General features: G+C 39.0%; 1 protein-coding gene across 3 annotated transcripts in view; it reads left to right on the forward strand.

Moving 5' to 3' along the window:
- The window catches only part of LOC131166415 (pentatricopeptide repeat-containing protein At1g30610, chloroplastic), a 90,149-nt gene extending 72,984 nt beyond the window's left edge, over positions 1–17,165 (forward strand). For all 3 annotated transcript variants that reach the window (XM_058124941.1, XM_058124942.1, XM_058124943.1), the window contains 2 exons: positions 15,225–15,656; positions 16,761–17,165. In XM_058124941.1, the coding sequence (XP_057980924.1) occupies positions 15,225–15,656; positions 16,761–17,096 (768 nt within the window). In that variant the 3' untranslated portion in view covers positions 17,097–17,165. The remainder of the gene's footprint in view (positions 1–15,224; positions 15,657–16,760) is intronic.
- Positions 17,166–18,424: the final 1,259 nt, after the last annotated feature.

Raw genomic sequence — 18,424 nt, forward strand, 5'->3', positions numbered from 1 at the left:
AACAGAACTCCATTTTGGTATTCAAAAATTCAGCCTCAACGTGCGGGTCGAATTGAGCTTGCAGTTGAAACTCAAAAAACTCCTCAACTTTTCTTCAAGTGCTTGAATATTAAGATTCACCCGACCGAAGGTTTGTTTATTCCAAGTCCTTAACGCATTCTTCAGTTTTTTAAGCTTTGCCACTAGTTTAAATAAACCACTCGAATTTTTCGGCAGCTTCAACACCTTCTCCACACAACCCAAAAAAGAATTGTGAAAACACCACATATTTTGGAATTTAAAAGGAGACGGGCCATATGGAACTCGAGGGGCCCACAAATGAACCACCATTGGACAATGATCAGAAGACTTTCTAGGCAAATATTCCATATAAGCCGAACGAAATAAACTCTCAAAAGCAACATTAACCAACGCACGATCAAGCCTTGCCCAACTATGAGATCTCCCTATATACCCATTGCACCAAGACATACTACGACCTTGAAATCTTATCTCAAGAAGTACACAATAATGCATACAATTATTAAATTCTGACATCACCTCCATCGGACATTGATTACCCCCAATTCGTTCAGTATCATTACGGATGGCATTAAAGTCTCCAAACACTAACCATGGAGACTCCCCATCACATTAATTCTGAAGATCCTCCCAAAGGAAACGTCGCTCTACATGAGAACACTTAGCATAGAGAAAAGAAACCAAAATTTTCTTGGCATTAAAATGGACCCAACCTGACAAGGCTTGGTCCAAAGAGTGAATGATCTCCACTTGATAACTTTCCTTCCACAAAATCCAAATTTCCCCTCCCGAATCCTCATTGCAACAGAAATTTTGAAAACCCGAAAAAAGAAGCTAACCTCGGCATAGCAACCGAATTATGAAACGGTTCAAGAATAGCAACCACTACAACATGAAACTTCCGAATAATAGCTTTCAGACGACTTTGAGAACAACCCGACCCTCTTATGTTCCACACTAAAATGGTGTCAATCATAAAGAATTTTTTAAGGAACGGGTTACAACCCGTGTGTCTCAATAAGCAGCACTCCCCATCTTCCCATGATTCTTCTTCTTTGAAGACCTTAAAACTCCTGGATTCGTCTCATAATTTTTGGATTTCATCAAATTTTTCGTCTCTAGTTTCCTCCCTATCCGAAGAGTAATCACATTCTTCAACTTTAATTTTCCTTTACCAACCATCATTCCCTCACCTTCGAGAGCCAAAACTTTTGAAACAATACCACACTGACCATCTTCCACATCCATAGTCGGGCCTTTAATCAACATATAAGCAGTCGAATTTTCGTCACGATAATCAATCGTGGCATCACAAGCTACTACCTCTGAAGATATAGTTTGAAACGTAGTGACATCACCTTGCGGATTAGCTTCACATTCCATCTCCTCACCTTTTTCCTCATCATCCAAGTTATCAGAGCCGGGCTCCTGATTCACAGCCTTCTGCATCTCCTCAACAACAGTATCTGCTAGCCTATATTTAACACCACCTAAAATCGAGGCCCCTCCTTGTTCGAACTTTGTATTCCCCATAATAGGTTCTGTAGGCGGAACCAGTTCCAAAAACTCACTTCTTTTCCTTGACGCTCTATTTCTTCTGCCATATTTTCTTTGGAACCAAAGCAGGTTTATCCATATTCTCCTCCTTCTTCCCAACATTATAACGCAGTCCCATCCTACAAACTTGCGAGGTATGCCCTTGCCTGTGACAATTGGAGCAATAGAACCCATGTTTTTCATACTTAACTTTTTGCCAAATAATTCTATAAGCCGAAACAACAATGGGAAATCATTGCACTGGTTCCGCCGATAAATCCACTTCCACGCACATGCTAGCTCCCGATGCCCTAGTCTTGTACATCGTTGCATGATTGGTACCCAAATACCTTCCAAACCTAGTTGCAAATATTTGCAAGCAGTCGGAATAGTAAAGATGAAGGGCCAAACCTGGAAGAAAAATCCATTGGGTTGCAAAAGGAGGTTCCTTCTGCAAATGAAAGTCCTTTGTCCAGCAAAATAACCGAAATGACGCCCCTGCCAAAATTCTTCTTTTCCGAGACCATGCATGCATAAAATCACGTCTACTTCTTAACTGTAGCAGCACATGAAAGTCATCCATCACACTCACAGTCGGCACCTCCAACAAACCCCAAGTTTTCACCACGATTCAACATACAACATCTATGGACGGTTTAGATCTTGTAAATTTGATCACCAAAGCGTTCTTAAAGTTATCAGCAGCCTTAACCATCTCAAATTCAGAAAAAACAAATCCTTTTTCATCATGAATCTCAACCGGATGTCTCATAGGTAATTTAAAACCTGAAGATGAATTAGACGTGTTAGCCACGGCCTGAACAAAGGCTTTTTTTAACAGCTGCAACCCCCACCAACGGTAGTGCCAACGGAGGTGGAGGGGCAGCCTCCATGTCTGAACCTTTTGGCCGGCGGATTGATAAACAAGGGTTTGGTTTTGAGTTACATATAGAATCCTTTAAGAACCATTGGTGACTTCTAAACCTTAAGCTTCACATTGTCTATTTAGTTTTGGTTTTGAAGTACGATTTGGAATTTAACTTTACAACCTGCTTTGTGTTTTGAGAGTATTTTTGTACGTAGATCCATTTCTTTCTACTTGATCTTTGACGGTTCAAGGCATTGTTGAATCGTTGGACTAAGCATAGGTTGTTGCTTGGAGTGGTTCCTCTTCCTGAAAAAGAGGGTGATTATTGTAAGGTCTTTTGTTCCACCCGGAAGGAACAAGGTATAGTGAAATCCTTAGGTGGTTGACCTAAGGCGAGGACGTAGGTTGGGGTAAGCCGAACCTCGCAAAAGTTGTGGTGTCACTCTTTTTCCCTTACTCTTTTTTAAATTTGCGTGGATGTTATAATTCTTTCAATTATAAAAATAACGCATATTGGAAATTAAATAATTCTACGTCTAATTTGTTCTTGGGCTTGCGGAAACCAAAAGGGAGTACGTTGGTTAATCGATATTTTACGGAAACCGTAAGGGAGTACGTTGATTGGTTAACAACCCAAAACCTATTAGGTAAAGTTCTATTTAAATTTTGATCTTGAAAAAGAGTTTGAATGATAGTTTAATTTTCAGTTCAAGAGCAAACTACAAGACTTGCACATTCATATACAGGGCTGCTGAATATTGCAAAGCTAATATTAATTACTTGCATGTTGTTTGTTTGGTTTGAATTGGTTGTATATGTTGTGTTTGTGGATTGAATAGAAGAAGTAAGTACTTGTGTGGATTGCCTTATCAATAAGAATATAAGAAATCTTTAAAAAATTGTAAAAAGGGCAAAAACTCTTAAAAAAGGATCTAAGGAAATTTTAAATAACCCAATTCACCCCCCCTCTTGGGAATACACCTTAGGTTTCAACACCAAAAAACTAGAAGAACGATAAAAAATAATCAGGACAGTCACAAACTATGTGAAGCACCAACACAACGACAAACGAGGTGAACAACTCACCAATGGATATAGCACTGCCACAGCACTCGCAAATCAGCAACCACACCGAAAACAAGTAGAACAATCAATAATCGGAACAATCACAAACCATGTGAAGCATCTCGATGCAACCATGGACATGGTGAACAACTCACCGATGGATATTGCACTGCCACAGCCTCACAATTGAACATACGATTGCTACCACAGCTCCAAGAAAACTCACAAAGAAGCCTTCACAAACTCTGAACAGAAATTAACGGAATACTGTGAGTGCATGGTCGAAAAAGTTTGATTTTTTTAGCAAAAAACTTTCCTAACGGCTTGATAATATAGTCTAAAGAAGGAATTAGAGCATGGTAGAAGGAAAGAGAAAAAAAAAAAAAAGTGAAACCTAAGGTGTAGTCCCAAGAGGGGGGGGGGGGGGTGGGGGGGGTGAATTGGGTTATTTAAAAATTTCTTAGATCCTTTTTAAGAGTTTTTGCCCTTTTTACAATTTTTTAAAGATTTCTTATATTCTTGTTGATTAGGCAATCCACACAAGTACTTACTTCTTCTATTCAATCCACAAACACAACATACACAACCAATTCAAACCAAATAAACACCATACAAGTAATTAATATTAGCTTTGCAATATTCAGCAGCCCTGTATATGACTGTGCAAGTCCTGTAGTTTGCTCTTGAACTGAAAATTAAACTATCATCCAAACTCTTTTTCAAGATCAGAATTTAAATAGACCTTCAGCTAATAGGTTTTGGGTTGTTAACCAATCAATGTACTCCTTTACGGTTTCCGCAAAATATCGATTAACCAACATACTCCCTTTTGATTTCCGTAAGCCCAAGAACAAATTAGACGTAGATTTATTTAATTTTCAATGTGCGTTATTTTTATAATTGAAAGAATTATAACATCCACGCAGTTTATATCTTTGCTGAAATTTAAAAGAGAGTAAGGGAAAGAGACTGACACCACAACTTTTACGAGGTTCGACTTACCCCAGCCTACGTCCTCGCTTTAGGTCAACCACCTAAGGATTTCACTATACCTTGTTCCTTCCGGGTGGAACAAAAACCTTACAATAATCACCCTCTTTTTTTAGGAAGAGAAACCTCTCCAAGCAACAACCTATGCTTGGTCCAACGATTCAACAATGCCTTGAACCGTCAAAGATAAAGTAGAAAGAAATGGATCTGCGTACAAAAATAGGTTGTACAAGTTAAATTCCAAATCGTACTTTAAAACCAAAACTAAATAGACAATGTGAAGCTTAAGGTTTAGAAGTCACCAATGGTTCTTAAAAGGATTCTAGATGTAACTCAGAACCAAATCCTTGTTTATCAATCCAGTAACTTCATAGAGTTTTTCCCCAGCAAAAAGATGTGTGCAAGAATGATCTTTTAGGAGAATTTTAGCATAGAAATCATGTTTTACTTCGGTGTACTTTTCATTTAGCAAAGGAGGTATTTATAGATTTTTTCAAAGAAAAGTTTCCTCATTTAACATGAAGCATTTAGGTAAGTTTTCAAAAGATATTAAATTAATGAATTTATTTTGAAAATCTTCCCGTTAATTTGAAATTTGAAAATTCTCTGCAAAGTCAGTCGGCTGACCCACTCGAGTGGGTCAATTTTTGCACTAGTTAGTTGGCTGGACAAGCGGCTGACACCATTTTGACTTTCAAAAATTAATTCAGATAAATTTTCAGTCGGCTGACTGAACCACGTTCAAAATAGTCAGTCGGTTGGGCATTGTCAGTCGGCTAGGCATTTTCAGTTCTTTTGAGCGAGTCGGCTGGACAGCTAACTTTACTGAAAGTTTTCTATCAATCGGCTGACTGAACCACATTCAAAACTGATCAGTCGGTTGGGTACTGTCAGTCGGCTGGGCAGTCATCTTTTTCAAATATTTTCTATTTTTTGATTTCTTTAAAATCTAGTTTACTTGAAAAATTTAATTATAACTTTTAAAATTATTTTCAAGAGTTTTTCAAGTGCTAGTCTTTAAGTCTTTGTATTTTAAGGAGCTTCACATATCAAAATAGTAATAATTTGAAGTACTTACAAATATCCTTCTAAACATGATCTCCTTAATCATTAAGTCTTGCAGCCTCTTGAGATTCACTTTTGACTGCAAGATATGCTTGACCTTTAAGTTCTTCATTTGTCGTTCATTGCTTCAATATACTGAGAAGCTTTTACTTGATTGACATTGATCTCCAGCTTGCTTCCATGATTAACCGTGAGTTTCCTTTTACTTAGACCTGAAATAAAACCACTCAACAACACATGTTAAAGCATCCTTCATTTTGTTATCATCAAAACAAGATTGAAAAGCCCAGTTAGGCCGACAAAAAGAAAGTAGCTGGAACTTCACTCACGTGTTGGCGCGTCGGGTCGGCCCTGCTAGCATTTGGCCAGCGCATGGAGGCGCGTGGAGTGCCCTTCGCTGATGGAGTTTTTTGGGGTGGGTCGTTGTGGGGGGGGGGGGGGGGTCTCATTATGGGTGTATGGTTGGTTTTGTGATTTAGTATGGGATGGCGGTAGATTTAGGAAGAACAGCCGCAGGAATGGTGTTTTCCTGCGACAGCCAAGGGAAATAGGGTTTAGATAGGATCATGCTTTGATACCATGCTAATATTTGATTAAAATGAATGAGCTAACTTGAATATAGGGCTCTCCCTCTATTTATTATACGAATTAATTACATTATATGACAATAATACCCTTACTAACTTTCACTATTAACATACTAACACACTCAATAATACCCTTGCTAATTTTTGGGATTTACGGACTTGATCCCAACACACATACCACCTCGATAGAACAGCAGATCAGAAATACAGAGCGCCCAAAAACACATAATGCTCTACTAAGTAAACCAAACACATAATAAACTGCTAACTTAACCCAACGATTCCTTGATCCAACTCTTCTAAATTATTCTCTAGCAAGGATATTCCCAAGGTCTTGCTTCTTGTCCTATATCAACTCTCCCTTGGTTAGAAAAAAATTTGGCCTTAAATATTGAAACGTTGGAGGATCAAAATTAAGAAGCAAACATGGATTCTTTAAAAGCTAGGGCTTAAATGATACAATAAACCATGTTCCACTGGCAGCTCCATAGACTTGACTTGAGAATTAGCATCAATGAACTCATTGGGGATTTACGAACTCTACAATAGAATGTTTGAAAGGCTTTGCATTTCTTCAAACACATTCATTGCCTTCACGAGCCTTGTTCGCAGCATTATGCTTGCCTATGACTGTTTGTCTCATGCATTTTGGATGGGTTCCCATCATGTAAATACTAGTGTAGGTTTATTTTCTAGTAGTAGTTTCTCCCTATGCCAAATAAAGCAGTATGACTCCTCAGTCACTTTGATGTTTCCTAGTGTTAGGGTGAGAATTACATATAAAGCTCTTTAGGAGAGGGTGAGTGTTCATCAATCTTGTAAAACTCACTAGCTATTGTCAACGTGTTTAGCCTACTTGCCTCCCTCACTAAACACACGATGTTAACGGAGGTTTCGTTAATGAATTACGTTGCTTCAATGTTTACTACTTGCTTGCCACTGCTTTCATAATTGCTTACTGCTTTCGTTGATATTTGATTGAATGATAATGAAAGTGTTTCGTGGATGAATTGTGATAAACGATAGGTTGGCTAGTTAAGCAAGAGTGCTTTAGCTAGCGTTGCACGGTCCTTTCACAAAGGTGTGAAATAGTCGGCCCGTGACACCTGGTATCAAAGCTTGGTTAGTTGCTATGTGAATTCAGTTGCCTTCATTGTGGGATTGGGAAAGCTTTTGTAAATGACCATGGCACCAACCAATGCTGAGAAAATTAGTGTGCTGGAAACACAAGCTGAGATGACAACTAACAATGTGGCCACAAAGATGGCCTGACTGAGGGGACTTGTTGATGAAGTGATGGAATCACAAGATCATCAAGCAAGTTTGATAGGTGAAATGTCAGAGGACTTTCACCCTACTGTGGAAGCTTTGCCATCTCGGATAGCTGATCTGGATGCAAAGATGAATATGATGGTTCTTGCTATGGGAAACTCTAACGCTCTGGGTTTAGCAAGACCAAGGTACCAAAACCCAGGACGTATGGGGGTGCCCGTGATGCCAAGGAGTTGGAGAACTTCTTATTTGATATGGAGCAGTACTTTCGCGCTATAAGGACAACCTCAGAACAGGTGAAAGTGGATACTGTGACCACGTACTTGGTTGGTGATGCCAAATTGTGGTGGCGTACTAAGTCCAATGAAATTGAAAATGGACAATGTGTAGTGAATTGTTGGGCAAACTTGAAGAGAGAGCTCAAGGCCCAATTCTTTCCTGAGAATGTTGAGTATAATGCTAGGAAAAAGTTGAGAGACCTCAAGCATACTGGGTCAATTAGGGAATACGTGAAACAATTTTTTGCTTTGATGTTGGATATCAGAGAGTCAGACATGTCAGAAAAGGATAAACTATTCTACCTTCTTGAGGGGTTCAAACCGTGGGCAAGAATAGAACTTCATAGGCAAAGAGTTCAAGACTTGTCTACCGCACAAGCTGCCGCGGAACACTTAACTGACTATGTTGGTGATACTACCGCTTCGTCCAAAGAGCTTGGCGCAGGGGGAAACAACAGAAAGTCTTTCAAGAAGGGCAAACCCAAAAGTAGGGGATCTGACTATAAAGCATCAACTTCAAAAGAAGCTTCATCGTCTCGAGGGTTCAACACACCCAATGGAAAGCGTAAAATTTCGTGTTACTTGTGTCGAGGCCCTCATGGAGTTTTTGAGTGCCCTCACAAAATAATGCTTAATGCCTTACAAGCTTCCACTGCAAAGCAAGTAGCGGAAAGTGATGGGGAAGAGGAGGATACCCCGAGGATGGATGCAATGCGGCGGGTGAGCACATTGGAAAAGCAGGCGAAACCACAGAAAGTTACATAAGCAAAAAGACTGATGTTTGTGGACTTGAGGATCAATGGGAATAGTACCTGCGCTATGGTGGATATCGAGGCTATTCATAATTTTGTTTCGCAGCCAAAAGCATAGAGACTCAACTTATCCTTGGACAAGGATACATAACGCATGAAAGCAGTGAATTCTGTAGCCCATCCTACTCTAGGAGTAGCCAAGAAAGTGACTGTGAAGCTTGGACAGTGGGAAGGTTATGCGAATTTCACAATGGTGCCACTGGATGACTTTCCAGTCATTTTGGGAATGGAATTCCTGAGGGGGACGAAGGCAGTGCTGATGCCTTCTGTTGGTTCCCTATGTTTGATGGGAGATCACCCTTGCATGGTACAAGTCGTTGCGACGAAAAGAGATGATGGGAAGTTCCTTTTAGTCATGCAACTCAAGATGGTAGATGAAGAAGTAGGCCAAGAGCTGGTGCCTACAACCATCCAAGTGGTGTTGGATGAGTACAAGGAGGTGATGCCGGATAAGCTGCCTCACAACTTGCCTCCACAACGGGGTGTGGAGCATGAGATCGAGTTGTTGTTAGGAGTGAAACCACCTACTAAGGGGTTATATCCGATGGCGCCTCCAGAGCTAGCAGAGCTAAGGAAACAACTTGATGAGTTGTTGGAAGCGGGATATGTTTGCCCTTTCAAAGCATCGTTTGGACCACCGATGTTGTTTCATGGGAAACATGATGGGAGCATGTGGATGTATGTAGACTACCATGCACTCAATAAGGTGAAATTGCGTAACAAGTATCCTATTCCGTTGATTGCTGATTTGTTGGATTAGTTGAGTCATGCCAAGTACTTCACTAAACTTGACTTGAGGTTAGGCTACTATTAGGTGAGAATTGCTGATGGGGATGAGTCGAAGACTACTTGTGTGACGCGGTATGGGGTGTATGAATTCTTGGTGATGCCATTCGAGTCGACGAATGCGCTTGCCACATTCTATACCTTGATGAACCAAGTATTTCGTGAGTACCTCGTCAAGTTTGTTGTGGTGTACCTGGATGATATTGTTGTCTAATGTTCTACTTTGGAGGAACATGAAGAGCATCTACGGAAGGTGTTCAATAGGCTGAGGGCGAACAGTCTATATGTGAAGAAAGAGAAGTGCTTTTTCACTCAACAGAGCATAAAATCCTTGGTCATATGATTGAGCAAGGTCATATTCGGATGGATATGGAGAAGGTAAGGGCGATTCAAGAATGGAAGATCCCAACGACAGTGAAGGAGTTGCGTTCCTTTCTTGGCCTTGCCAAATATTACAGGAAGTTCGTGGAGGAGTATTTATTGAGAACGACTCCCATGAAAGAACTACTGAAGAAGGGTCAGGGGTGGAACTGGACTAAGAAGTGCTAGGGAGCCTTTGATGGCTTGAAGGATGCCATGATAAGAGATTCGGTACTTGCTCTTCCAGATTTCATGAAACCCTTTGAGGTGCAAACAAATGTATCAGACTTTGCCCTTAGAGGAGTCTTGTTACAGGAGGGACATCCTATTGCATATGAGAGCCGTAAGCCTAGTGAAGTAAAGAGGAAGTACATAGCTCAAGGGAAGGAGATGCTAGAGGTGATACATTGTCTCCGCGTGTGGAGGCATTACTTACTTGGGTCAAGGTTTGTGATGAAAATAGATAACTCGGGAGTTAGCCATTTCTTCACACAACCAAAGTTGACACCCAAGCAGGGCCGATGGCAGGAATTCTTGGCAGAATTTGATTTTTCCTTTGAGCACAAGGTGGGGTGCCTGAACCAAGTCGCGGAGGCACTAAGTAGGAAGGCCGAGTTGGTGGCCTTGCAGATGGTAGCACACTTGATTGTGAGTACTGTTACCACGACAATGCGGGAGCGCATCAAAGAGAAATTATCCAAAGATCCAGTTGCGAAGAACCTAATGAAGCTTACCGAAGAGGGGAAAACATGTCAGTTCTGGATGGAAGATGGATTGCTGATGACCCATGGTAGTCGACTCTTTGTGCCATGAGCTGGTGATCTGAGGAAGACACTGTTGAGAGATTGTCATGATACCATGTGGACCGGACATCCAGGATGGCAGCGCACTTTGGCCTTATTGAAGCAGAGGTATTATTGGCTGCACATGCGTGATGATGTGGTCGATTATACCCGAACTTGTCTCACTTGCCAACACGACAAGGTGGAGCAGAGGAAGATTGCAGCGCTGCTGGAGCCCCTACCACTACCGTCTAAACTATGGGAAAGTTTCTCACCGGACTTCATCGCCAACCTACCCAAAGTGGGAGATGCAGTGTCTATACTTGTGGTTATAGATAGTTTTTCGATGTATGGCACGTTTATACCCTTACCAAAGTACTGTTCGGCAGAGGAGACGACACAATTGTTCTTTACAAATATTGTGAAGTAATGGGGTGTTCCCCAAGACATTGTTAGTGATCGAGACTCACGATTCACCGGCAACTTCTGGACAGAACTTTTTAGATTCTTCGGTTCACAACTTGAAATCTCTTCGAGTTACCATCCACAGATAGACAGACATACGCAGAGATTCAAAGGGCTACAAGAAGAGTACTTGCGCCATCTTGTCAATGCCAACCAGAAGAATTGGGTGCAACTACTTGATGTGGCTCAGTTCTGTTTCAATGCCCAAAGGAGCTCAACAACCAACAAGAGCCCTTTTGAGCTTGTTACAGGCCAGCAACCGCTGTTACCTCACACAGTGGACGAGCCATACAGAGGAAAGAGTCCCAGGGCATACATCTTCACTGAAGAATGAAAACAGAATGTACAGATTGCCCGAGCCTACCTGGAGAAAGCTTCTAAGAGGATGAAGAAGTGGGAAGATCAATGAGAAGACCGCAACACTTCAATGTAGGTGACTTGGTGCTTCTTAAGCTCAATCCTAAACAAATCAGGTCACTAAGAGGATAGGAGACTACTTCGCAAATGTGAAGGACCAATCCCCATCTTGGCCAAAGTCGGGAAGGCCTCTTACAGAATCAACACTCTGACATGGATGAAAGTGCATCTTGTGTTTCATGTCAACTGCCTCAAGCTGTTCAACGCCGACATCGAAGATCCAAGCAGAAGTCAGTCAACTAGAGCAGAATTGAAGACAGTTCAACCTGATAGACGTGAAGTTGAAGATATCATCCTCGCAGATAGAGGTTCACATCCTCGAGGAAGAAGTGGTGAGAGTTCTCAGTGAAGTGGAAAAGCCTTGGTGATAAAGACATCAGCTGGATTTCTGTGGAAGATATGCAACCGTTCATGGACAAAGTTGAAGTGTACCTAGCGTCAAAGTCTACGAGGATGTTGACAGCATAAATGGGGGAGCGTCATGAGCCGAGCTTGTTCAGGGCATTATGCTTGCCTGTGATTGCTTGTCTCGTGCGTTTGGGATGAGTTTCCATCATGTAAATACTAGTGTAGGTTTATTTTCTAGTAGTAGTTTCTCCTTATGCCAAATAAGGCAGTATGACTCCTCGGTCACTTTGATGTTTCCTAGTGCCAGGGGTGAGAATTGCATATAAAGCTCTTTAGGGGAGGGTGAATGTTCATCAGTCTTGTAAAACTCACTAGCTATTGTCAACGTGTTTAGCCTACTTGCCTCTCTCGCTAAACACATGATGTTAACGGAGGTGTTGTTAATGAATTACATTGCTTCAATGTTTACTGCTTGCTTGCCACTGCTTTCATAATTGCTTACTGCTTCCGCTGATATTTGATTGAATGATAATGAAAGTGTTTCGTGGATGAATTGTGGTAAACGATAGGTTGGCTAGTTAAGCAAGAGTGCTTTAGCTAGTGCTGTACGGTCCTTTCACAAAGGTGTGAAATAGTCGGTCTGTGACACCTTTCTTGTAGCGTCTTCAAGTTGTTGACAGGATCAATAATCTCATATTATTTTTCCTAGTTGGTTGGTAGTGCGGACTTCAAGCTGATCTTCCTACCATTATAGTGGAAGACGTGTTCTTAAGCCCTTGAGTCACACCCAAATCATCCAACCAAGGAGAACCAAGGAATACGTGGCCAATCTTCATAGGTAGGAATCACACCAAACATTTAGCCCAATATTCACCCATTTGGATAGGAACCAAACATATCTCGCATACATGTATAATAGAGTTATTAAGGCAATACATCACGTAAGGCCTGTGAGTTTCCAGATGAAGTTGCATTCAAGTGACTCCATTTATGGAAACCACATTCATTAGACATCTTCCATCCATGATGATTTTGCAAACCTTTTCTCCACATTTGAGAAAGGTGTTGAAAAGCTTGAAATTGTGCCCAAAGTTTGGCAAATGGCATTCCCTTTTCCTACAACGTCACCATGTTGCCGAAATCTATACATACATACTGCAGCTTTATATCACCAACAGCCCAACACAACTTGCCCTTAATTCTCAATCTAATCATGCACAACCACAAATTTGACTCCTAATTTCTCAATAACCTTCTTCAACTCACATTGTAGTGCTGCATTGAAATAAATGCACTTAGAAAATTCACAAAATGTAGCAATAAAACCTGATTTCCAATGCTGGCAGTGACAATTTCTAGGGTTTTCTGCCAAATTATTGTGCTTGCTTGCAATATTTTGTGTCCACAAGAAAAATATCTCCTCGCAGGTCAAAATATCACAGTGAAAACCCAAAATATCGTGGCTGAAGTAAATTCTTGTGAAATTGGAACCAGGAAAAGACTTGGGCAGAGTCCCACTCGTAGGTCACCGGTGCGTGGGGCGTGTGCCTTGCCAGCAGTGAGGCTCCGGAGATGAAAATTGGACAAGGGGAGATCTGGGTATGAGGTGCTGGAGTGATGAAAAAGCCACTGGAGGTTAGGGTTTTTGAAGAGCTGACGGTTGGAGATGTTTGGCCGGTGCATGGGGGTTTCTCTGGTGGTCCGACAGCAAAGAAACTCCACGCTATAGGGTTTCAGTGGGTTTTGTTTTTGTTGGTGTGGGTGGTGTTGTAAAATCTAGGCTGGAGATTAGGGTTTTGACTTTTGAAAAATGGGACACAACTGGAATCTTATGAAAATTTCAAAACTTCAGAACTGCTTTTTCATTTTTTTTTTTTTTCCCCACTGAAATTTGATATCAAAGAGGATGATTCAGGGGCTATTTTTGGATGTTAAATGAGATGAGAGATTAATAGAGAGGGAGAGCGATAAATGGAGGGAATGAAAGATAAAGACCAACAAAAATTTCAGATAGCAGAATATCAGAGAAAATAAGAAAAAGGAGAAGAGAGGATTGGAGAAAAGAATTATAAATAGGTTGCCGGTCAGAACAGAGCAGACAGAAGGAGAAATGGGGGACTGAAAATGGAAGAATGATGATTGTTGTTGGGCTCTGATACCAAATGATGCAGGGGCAGCATCAAGGTTCTGCAGCCATGGTGAAATTAGAAGAGAAGAAGGGGAAGGGAGGAGAGGAAAGATACTAGAGGGAAACTCACATTAACTTCAATTCAAATTCATCAACTGTTTACATCATGACTTTCACACACTATTTATAAGAAAGACTCTTCACATGAAATTACATATAAACCCCTAAAACTAATTACCTTACAAGCATAACCCTAGAACACACAAATACTACAAACAAGCTCTCAAATAGACATAATTACTAAGTAAACCGAACACATAATAAACTACTAATTTAACCCGATGATTCCTTGACCCAACTCGTCTTAATTATTCTCCAGCAAGAATCTTCCCAAGGTCGCTTCACGTCCTACATCACTAACTTCATTAAATAGGTTTGCCAACATAAAATACTAAAAGTTCTCGTTGCCTAATTTATTTTTGGTAATTTATTGTTTGCACTCACTGCTGTTGAGTCCCAGTGCTTTATTTTTTTTCCTTTTTTGAGGGACTTCTCATCCTTTTGTCTTGAATTTTTCCGTCTTAACATTGTCTTTTTTTAAAAAAGATACTTGAAAATAATAGAATGTTAGTATAAAAGTGAAGCCGCTTTCCTATGCTTTGTGGAGGGCTTGGTATTAATACATCATCATTATTTCATTTGACTCTCACATTTTTTATGGCGGTTTAGAGATATTTGTGCAGCATTTATGCCTGAATCACTTGCGGAAATGTCACAAGGATGAATATGTGTTTGATGGGTAGTGCGTTAGTGCATGTTAATATATGTGACATGTTTTTGAATTTGTAAGACCTTGGATTAGACCCTGCATTGGCTTTACAGTAGTTGATCATAGCATTGTTCAATATTTTTCTGTGCAAGGCAAACCAGGTCAATAGGTAAACTCTTTTTTGTTAGTAGGGAAATGGTTTTTCCCTTTTTTTCCTTTGTTTCATGTGATTCGTGAAAGAGAGAATATTATTATGAAGCAAAAACCTTTTTATCTAATAGTCAAAACAACTTTCACAAAGAAATTCTCTTTAAACAGACAGAAAATTAAGAAAAGGTTATTTATTTAATTAATCGTGGAAAAATTTTCGTATTTTTCATCGGGAAAAAATTGTCCAACCAAATATTGGAGCCGAATAGCTTGGCTGGCTTTTCATGGACTCTTTAGGTAGAGGGCTGCTTTTTAACAGGCCAACATATGTGATACATGTCCAAGAAATAATGTGATAACTACTCATATATGCCAATCCTGAGCTGGTAATGTTTTATCAATTCCAGAAGAATAGTCCACAGCTGCAGTCATTGCGTCTGGATAAGCTTCATAGCTGTAATGGATTTATCTCATTCGCTTGCCAAATAGCTAATCAATTGAACATTAACCATCTTTGTTTCACAGATTGAGAAGATGTGTGGAGTTGCAAATAAGCCTCTAGTTGTGACGTACACTGGTTTAATTCAAGCATCTCTCGACTCTGGGAATATTCAAAATGGGGCATACATCTTCAACGAAATGCGTAAATTTTGCCACCCAAACTTAGTAACATTTAATATAATGATAAAAGCTTATGTGGGGCATGGGATGTTTAAGGAAGCGAAAGAGCTGTTTCAGAAGATGTTGGATGATGGCAATCATATTAGGAGTACATTTGATTACAAGACTAGGGTTATGCCAGATATATATTCATTCAATACCATGTTGGATGCCTGCATTGCCGAAAAAAGGTGGGATGAATTTGAGTTTGTCTACAGAGTGATGCTGAATCATGGGTACTACTTTAATGCAAAACGTCATCTTCGGATGATTTTGGAAGCTTCTAGAGCTGGAAAGGTATTCTTCTATGTACTTTCACTATTATATTATTCTTTGATCTCTTCCTTGAAACACCCTAAATCAAATGCATCCATTTACTTATGAAACCACCATGTACGTCCTTATGATGGAGCCATTACACAGTAAAGCTATTGACACAATTCAATTGAATAGTTTTCTTTGCATTGGATGTCTAGTGGAACTCATAGTGATAGAATTGTAGATGAACTTGGATTGCTTAAATATTTAAACTTTCAAGGTTGGGTTTTTTCAGTGTAGCACTTGAGAAAGTGTAAACTAAAACTTCAACAGTTTGCATATGTTTTTAATTTATAGTTTGAATTGCATTTGCCTCACTAAAATGGAAAATGCTAGTAATGGGTGAACTTGATTTGGTTGCCTCGCCGACTGAATCTTATTGATCTAATTTTTTGGATACTCTTTGAAAATTGTATTGCATCATACTTTCTTGGATTGTCAACATGAGAACTATTCAGGAATCATCCGAATTGCTCAAAAATTGTCTCAACTCTTGTATTTAATAGCATAATATGCTACCAGAATTTCATTGTATTTATATTTTTTTCTATTTGTGGTGGTGATTTTTAAGAAACTGATATTACAGTTGATATATGATGTTAATCATATCTCTTCTTTTCCCTCCTGCATGCAGGGTGGCCTCACAAGAGTTTACAGATGCTAGAGTGAGGTCGCCTAATACTTTTATTTATGGGTGGAATTTTATATCTGCACCAAATTATACCGTGTAATATCAATTAATCTAGCTTATTACCTTTTGCAATTGAACACATCCACCTGTGTTTTTGCTCTTTTTCTGCTGTTTCTGTATAGCCTGTATACTCGTGCTGTATTTTAAAGAAGAAAGGAGAGAGAGAGAAAAAAGGGGTAGTGCTAACAAGTAACCAAAAAAAAAAAAAAAAGATTCCATTACAGAGGTTTGCTAGCTTGAAAATATAAGTCTCATTCCCTTCTCTTCCATCTAGCTAGTCTCCTGGCGTGGTTATTTTTTTTATTTTCTTTGAAACGGTTTTACTTAAAAATTAGTTAGTACTTATGTTTTCCTTGAGATGCTATTAGTTAAAAATTAATAATGTTTTTCAGGGAGAGCCACTGGAAATAACTTGGACGCACTTAGTCCAGACAAACCAGATTCTGCCACCATCCCTTATCAAAGAAAGGTTTTGCATGAAACTGGGAAAAGGTGACTATGCTGCTGCCATCTCCTGTATTACGGGCCAGACAACAAGTGCATCGCAGGCATTCTCCAAGACAGCATTGCTGAAGCTATTCAAGGAAAATATTCAACGGTTTCAGAAGGATTCTCTTTATTGTTTGATACATGAACTGAACACTCTCATCGACATAAATGACCTGCCGAACCCAGTTCTTCTAAATTTGTTCGCATCATTGACAAATTTTCTGAGGACAAATGGCTGAAAAATAGGCCATCCGAAATGTAAGTATTCTGTTCAGATCAATCAGAAAATGCTCTATTTTTTGACTAAATTTGCATTGCCGTGTGTTTCCATATATATATACACGCATATAATGCATTGGGCGGAATGCTTCACACCTTCAGAGTATGGACTCGGCTTCATGAAAACGAAGAACCGTGTATCATGAAGACAACCCATTTGACTAATTGATACTTGTAGCGTTTGCCGATTGATGGGGTAAATGTTGCTGTAAAACCTGGTAATCACAATAAGCTTGGATAAATAGTTGTAAAGAGAAGAAAAAGGAAGAAAAAAAAAAAAATGGTGAGCTTGCTAGAGTTACTGAAATAGTACGGAAGTATTGAGGGTGATATTGTTTTGGTTAAAAAAAAAAAGAAAGAAAAAAAATGAAAATATTATTTTTGTAAGCTATTAATGAAAATTAATAGAATGTTTAAACTTATAATTAAATTTTGAGATTTATTTCTAAAATTAGAGTTAATAAAGGCAGGTTGGCATTGTCAAAGTTGAAAAATGAAGAAGTTATGGGACTTGGTGAGATTTGTATTCAAGTTCAGGAATGCTAAGTGGTAATGAAGTTATTTGATTAAGAGAATGCTAAACTAAAGGAAGAAAAATACTTTAATATATACACACAAAATAAAAGAGATTTAAAATTGTAATCATTATCGTGGAATTAAATTTAGGAGTCATCAATAAAGTTGTTGGAAAGGCAACTGAATGAATAATAAGATTAGAAATGAGAGTTCTAAAAAATTTATTTGGTTTTATATTTAGGAGATCTAATATGAAAGTTATTATCTTTTAAGAACATTAATGAAAAAGTTTAGGAAAACACAGTTTTAAAACTCAGATCCGTGAACCACTAAATTAGTCAGATTAATCAAATTGATGGATTAGATCGATATTCATACACACATTCATGTATGTATAGTCACATATGTGTGTATTACAAAGTATAAGTTGATATGGAGGATTGTCGCTATCTTTAAAAAATTTTAAAATATTACAGCGTGTGTGTGTGTAAGAGAGAGAGAGAGAGAGAGAGAGAGAGAGAGAGAAATATTTTGACTACAAAAAATTATTCAAAGAGTACAAAGTCTTGATTAATTAATAAATACTAAATAGTAATAATAATTTGTTTGGATAAATTTTATTTAGGTTCCATTTTAGTCAAAGATTTTGTTCAAGAAAAATAAGAAAGAAACTTATTAAAAATTAAAATTCATTTTTGTATGATTCAAAATTAAGAAAAATTAAATGTTAATTGCGTGTAAAATAAAAATTTTATTAATTAATTTTTTATAA

This window comes from Malania oleifera, chromosome 10, assembly GCF_029873635.1.
Source record: "Malania oleifera isolate guangnan ecotype guangnan chromosome 10, ASM2987363v1, whole genome shotgun sequence".
NCBI classification, from domain to species: domain Eukaryota; kingdom Viridiplantae; phylum Streptophyta; class Magnoliopsida; order Santalales; family Ximeniaceae; genus Malania; species Malania oleifera.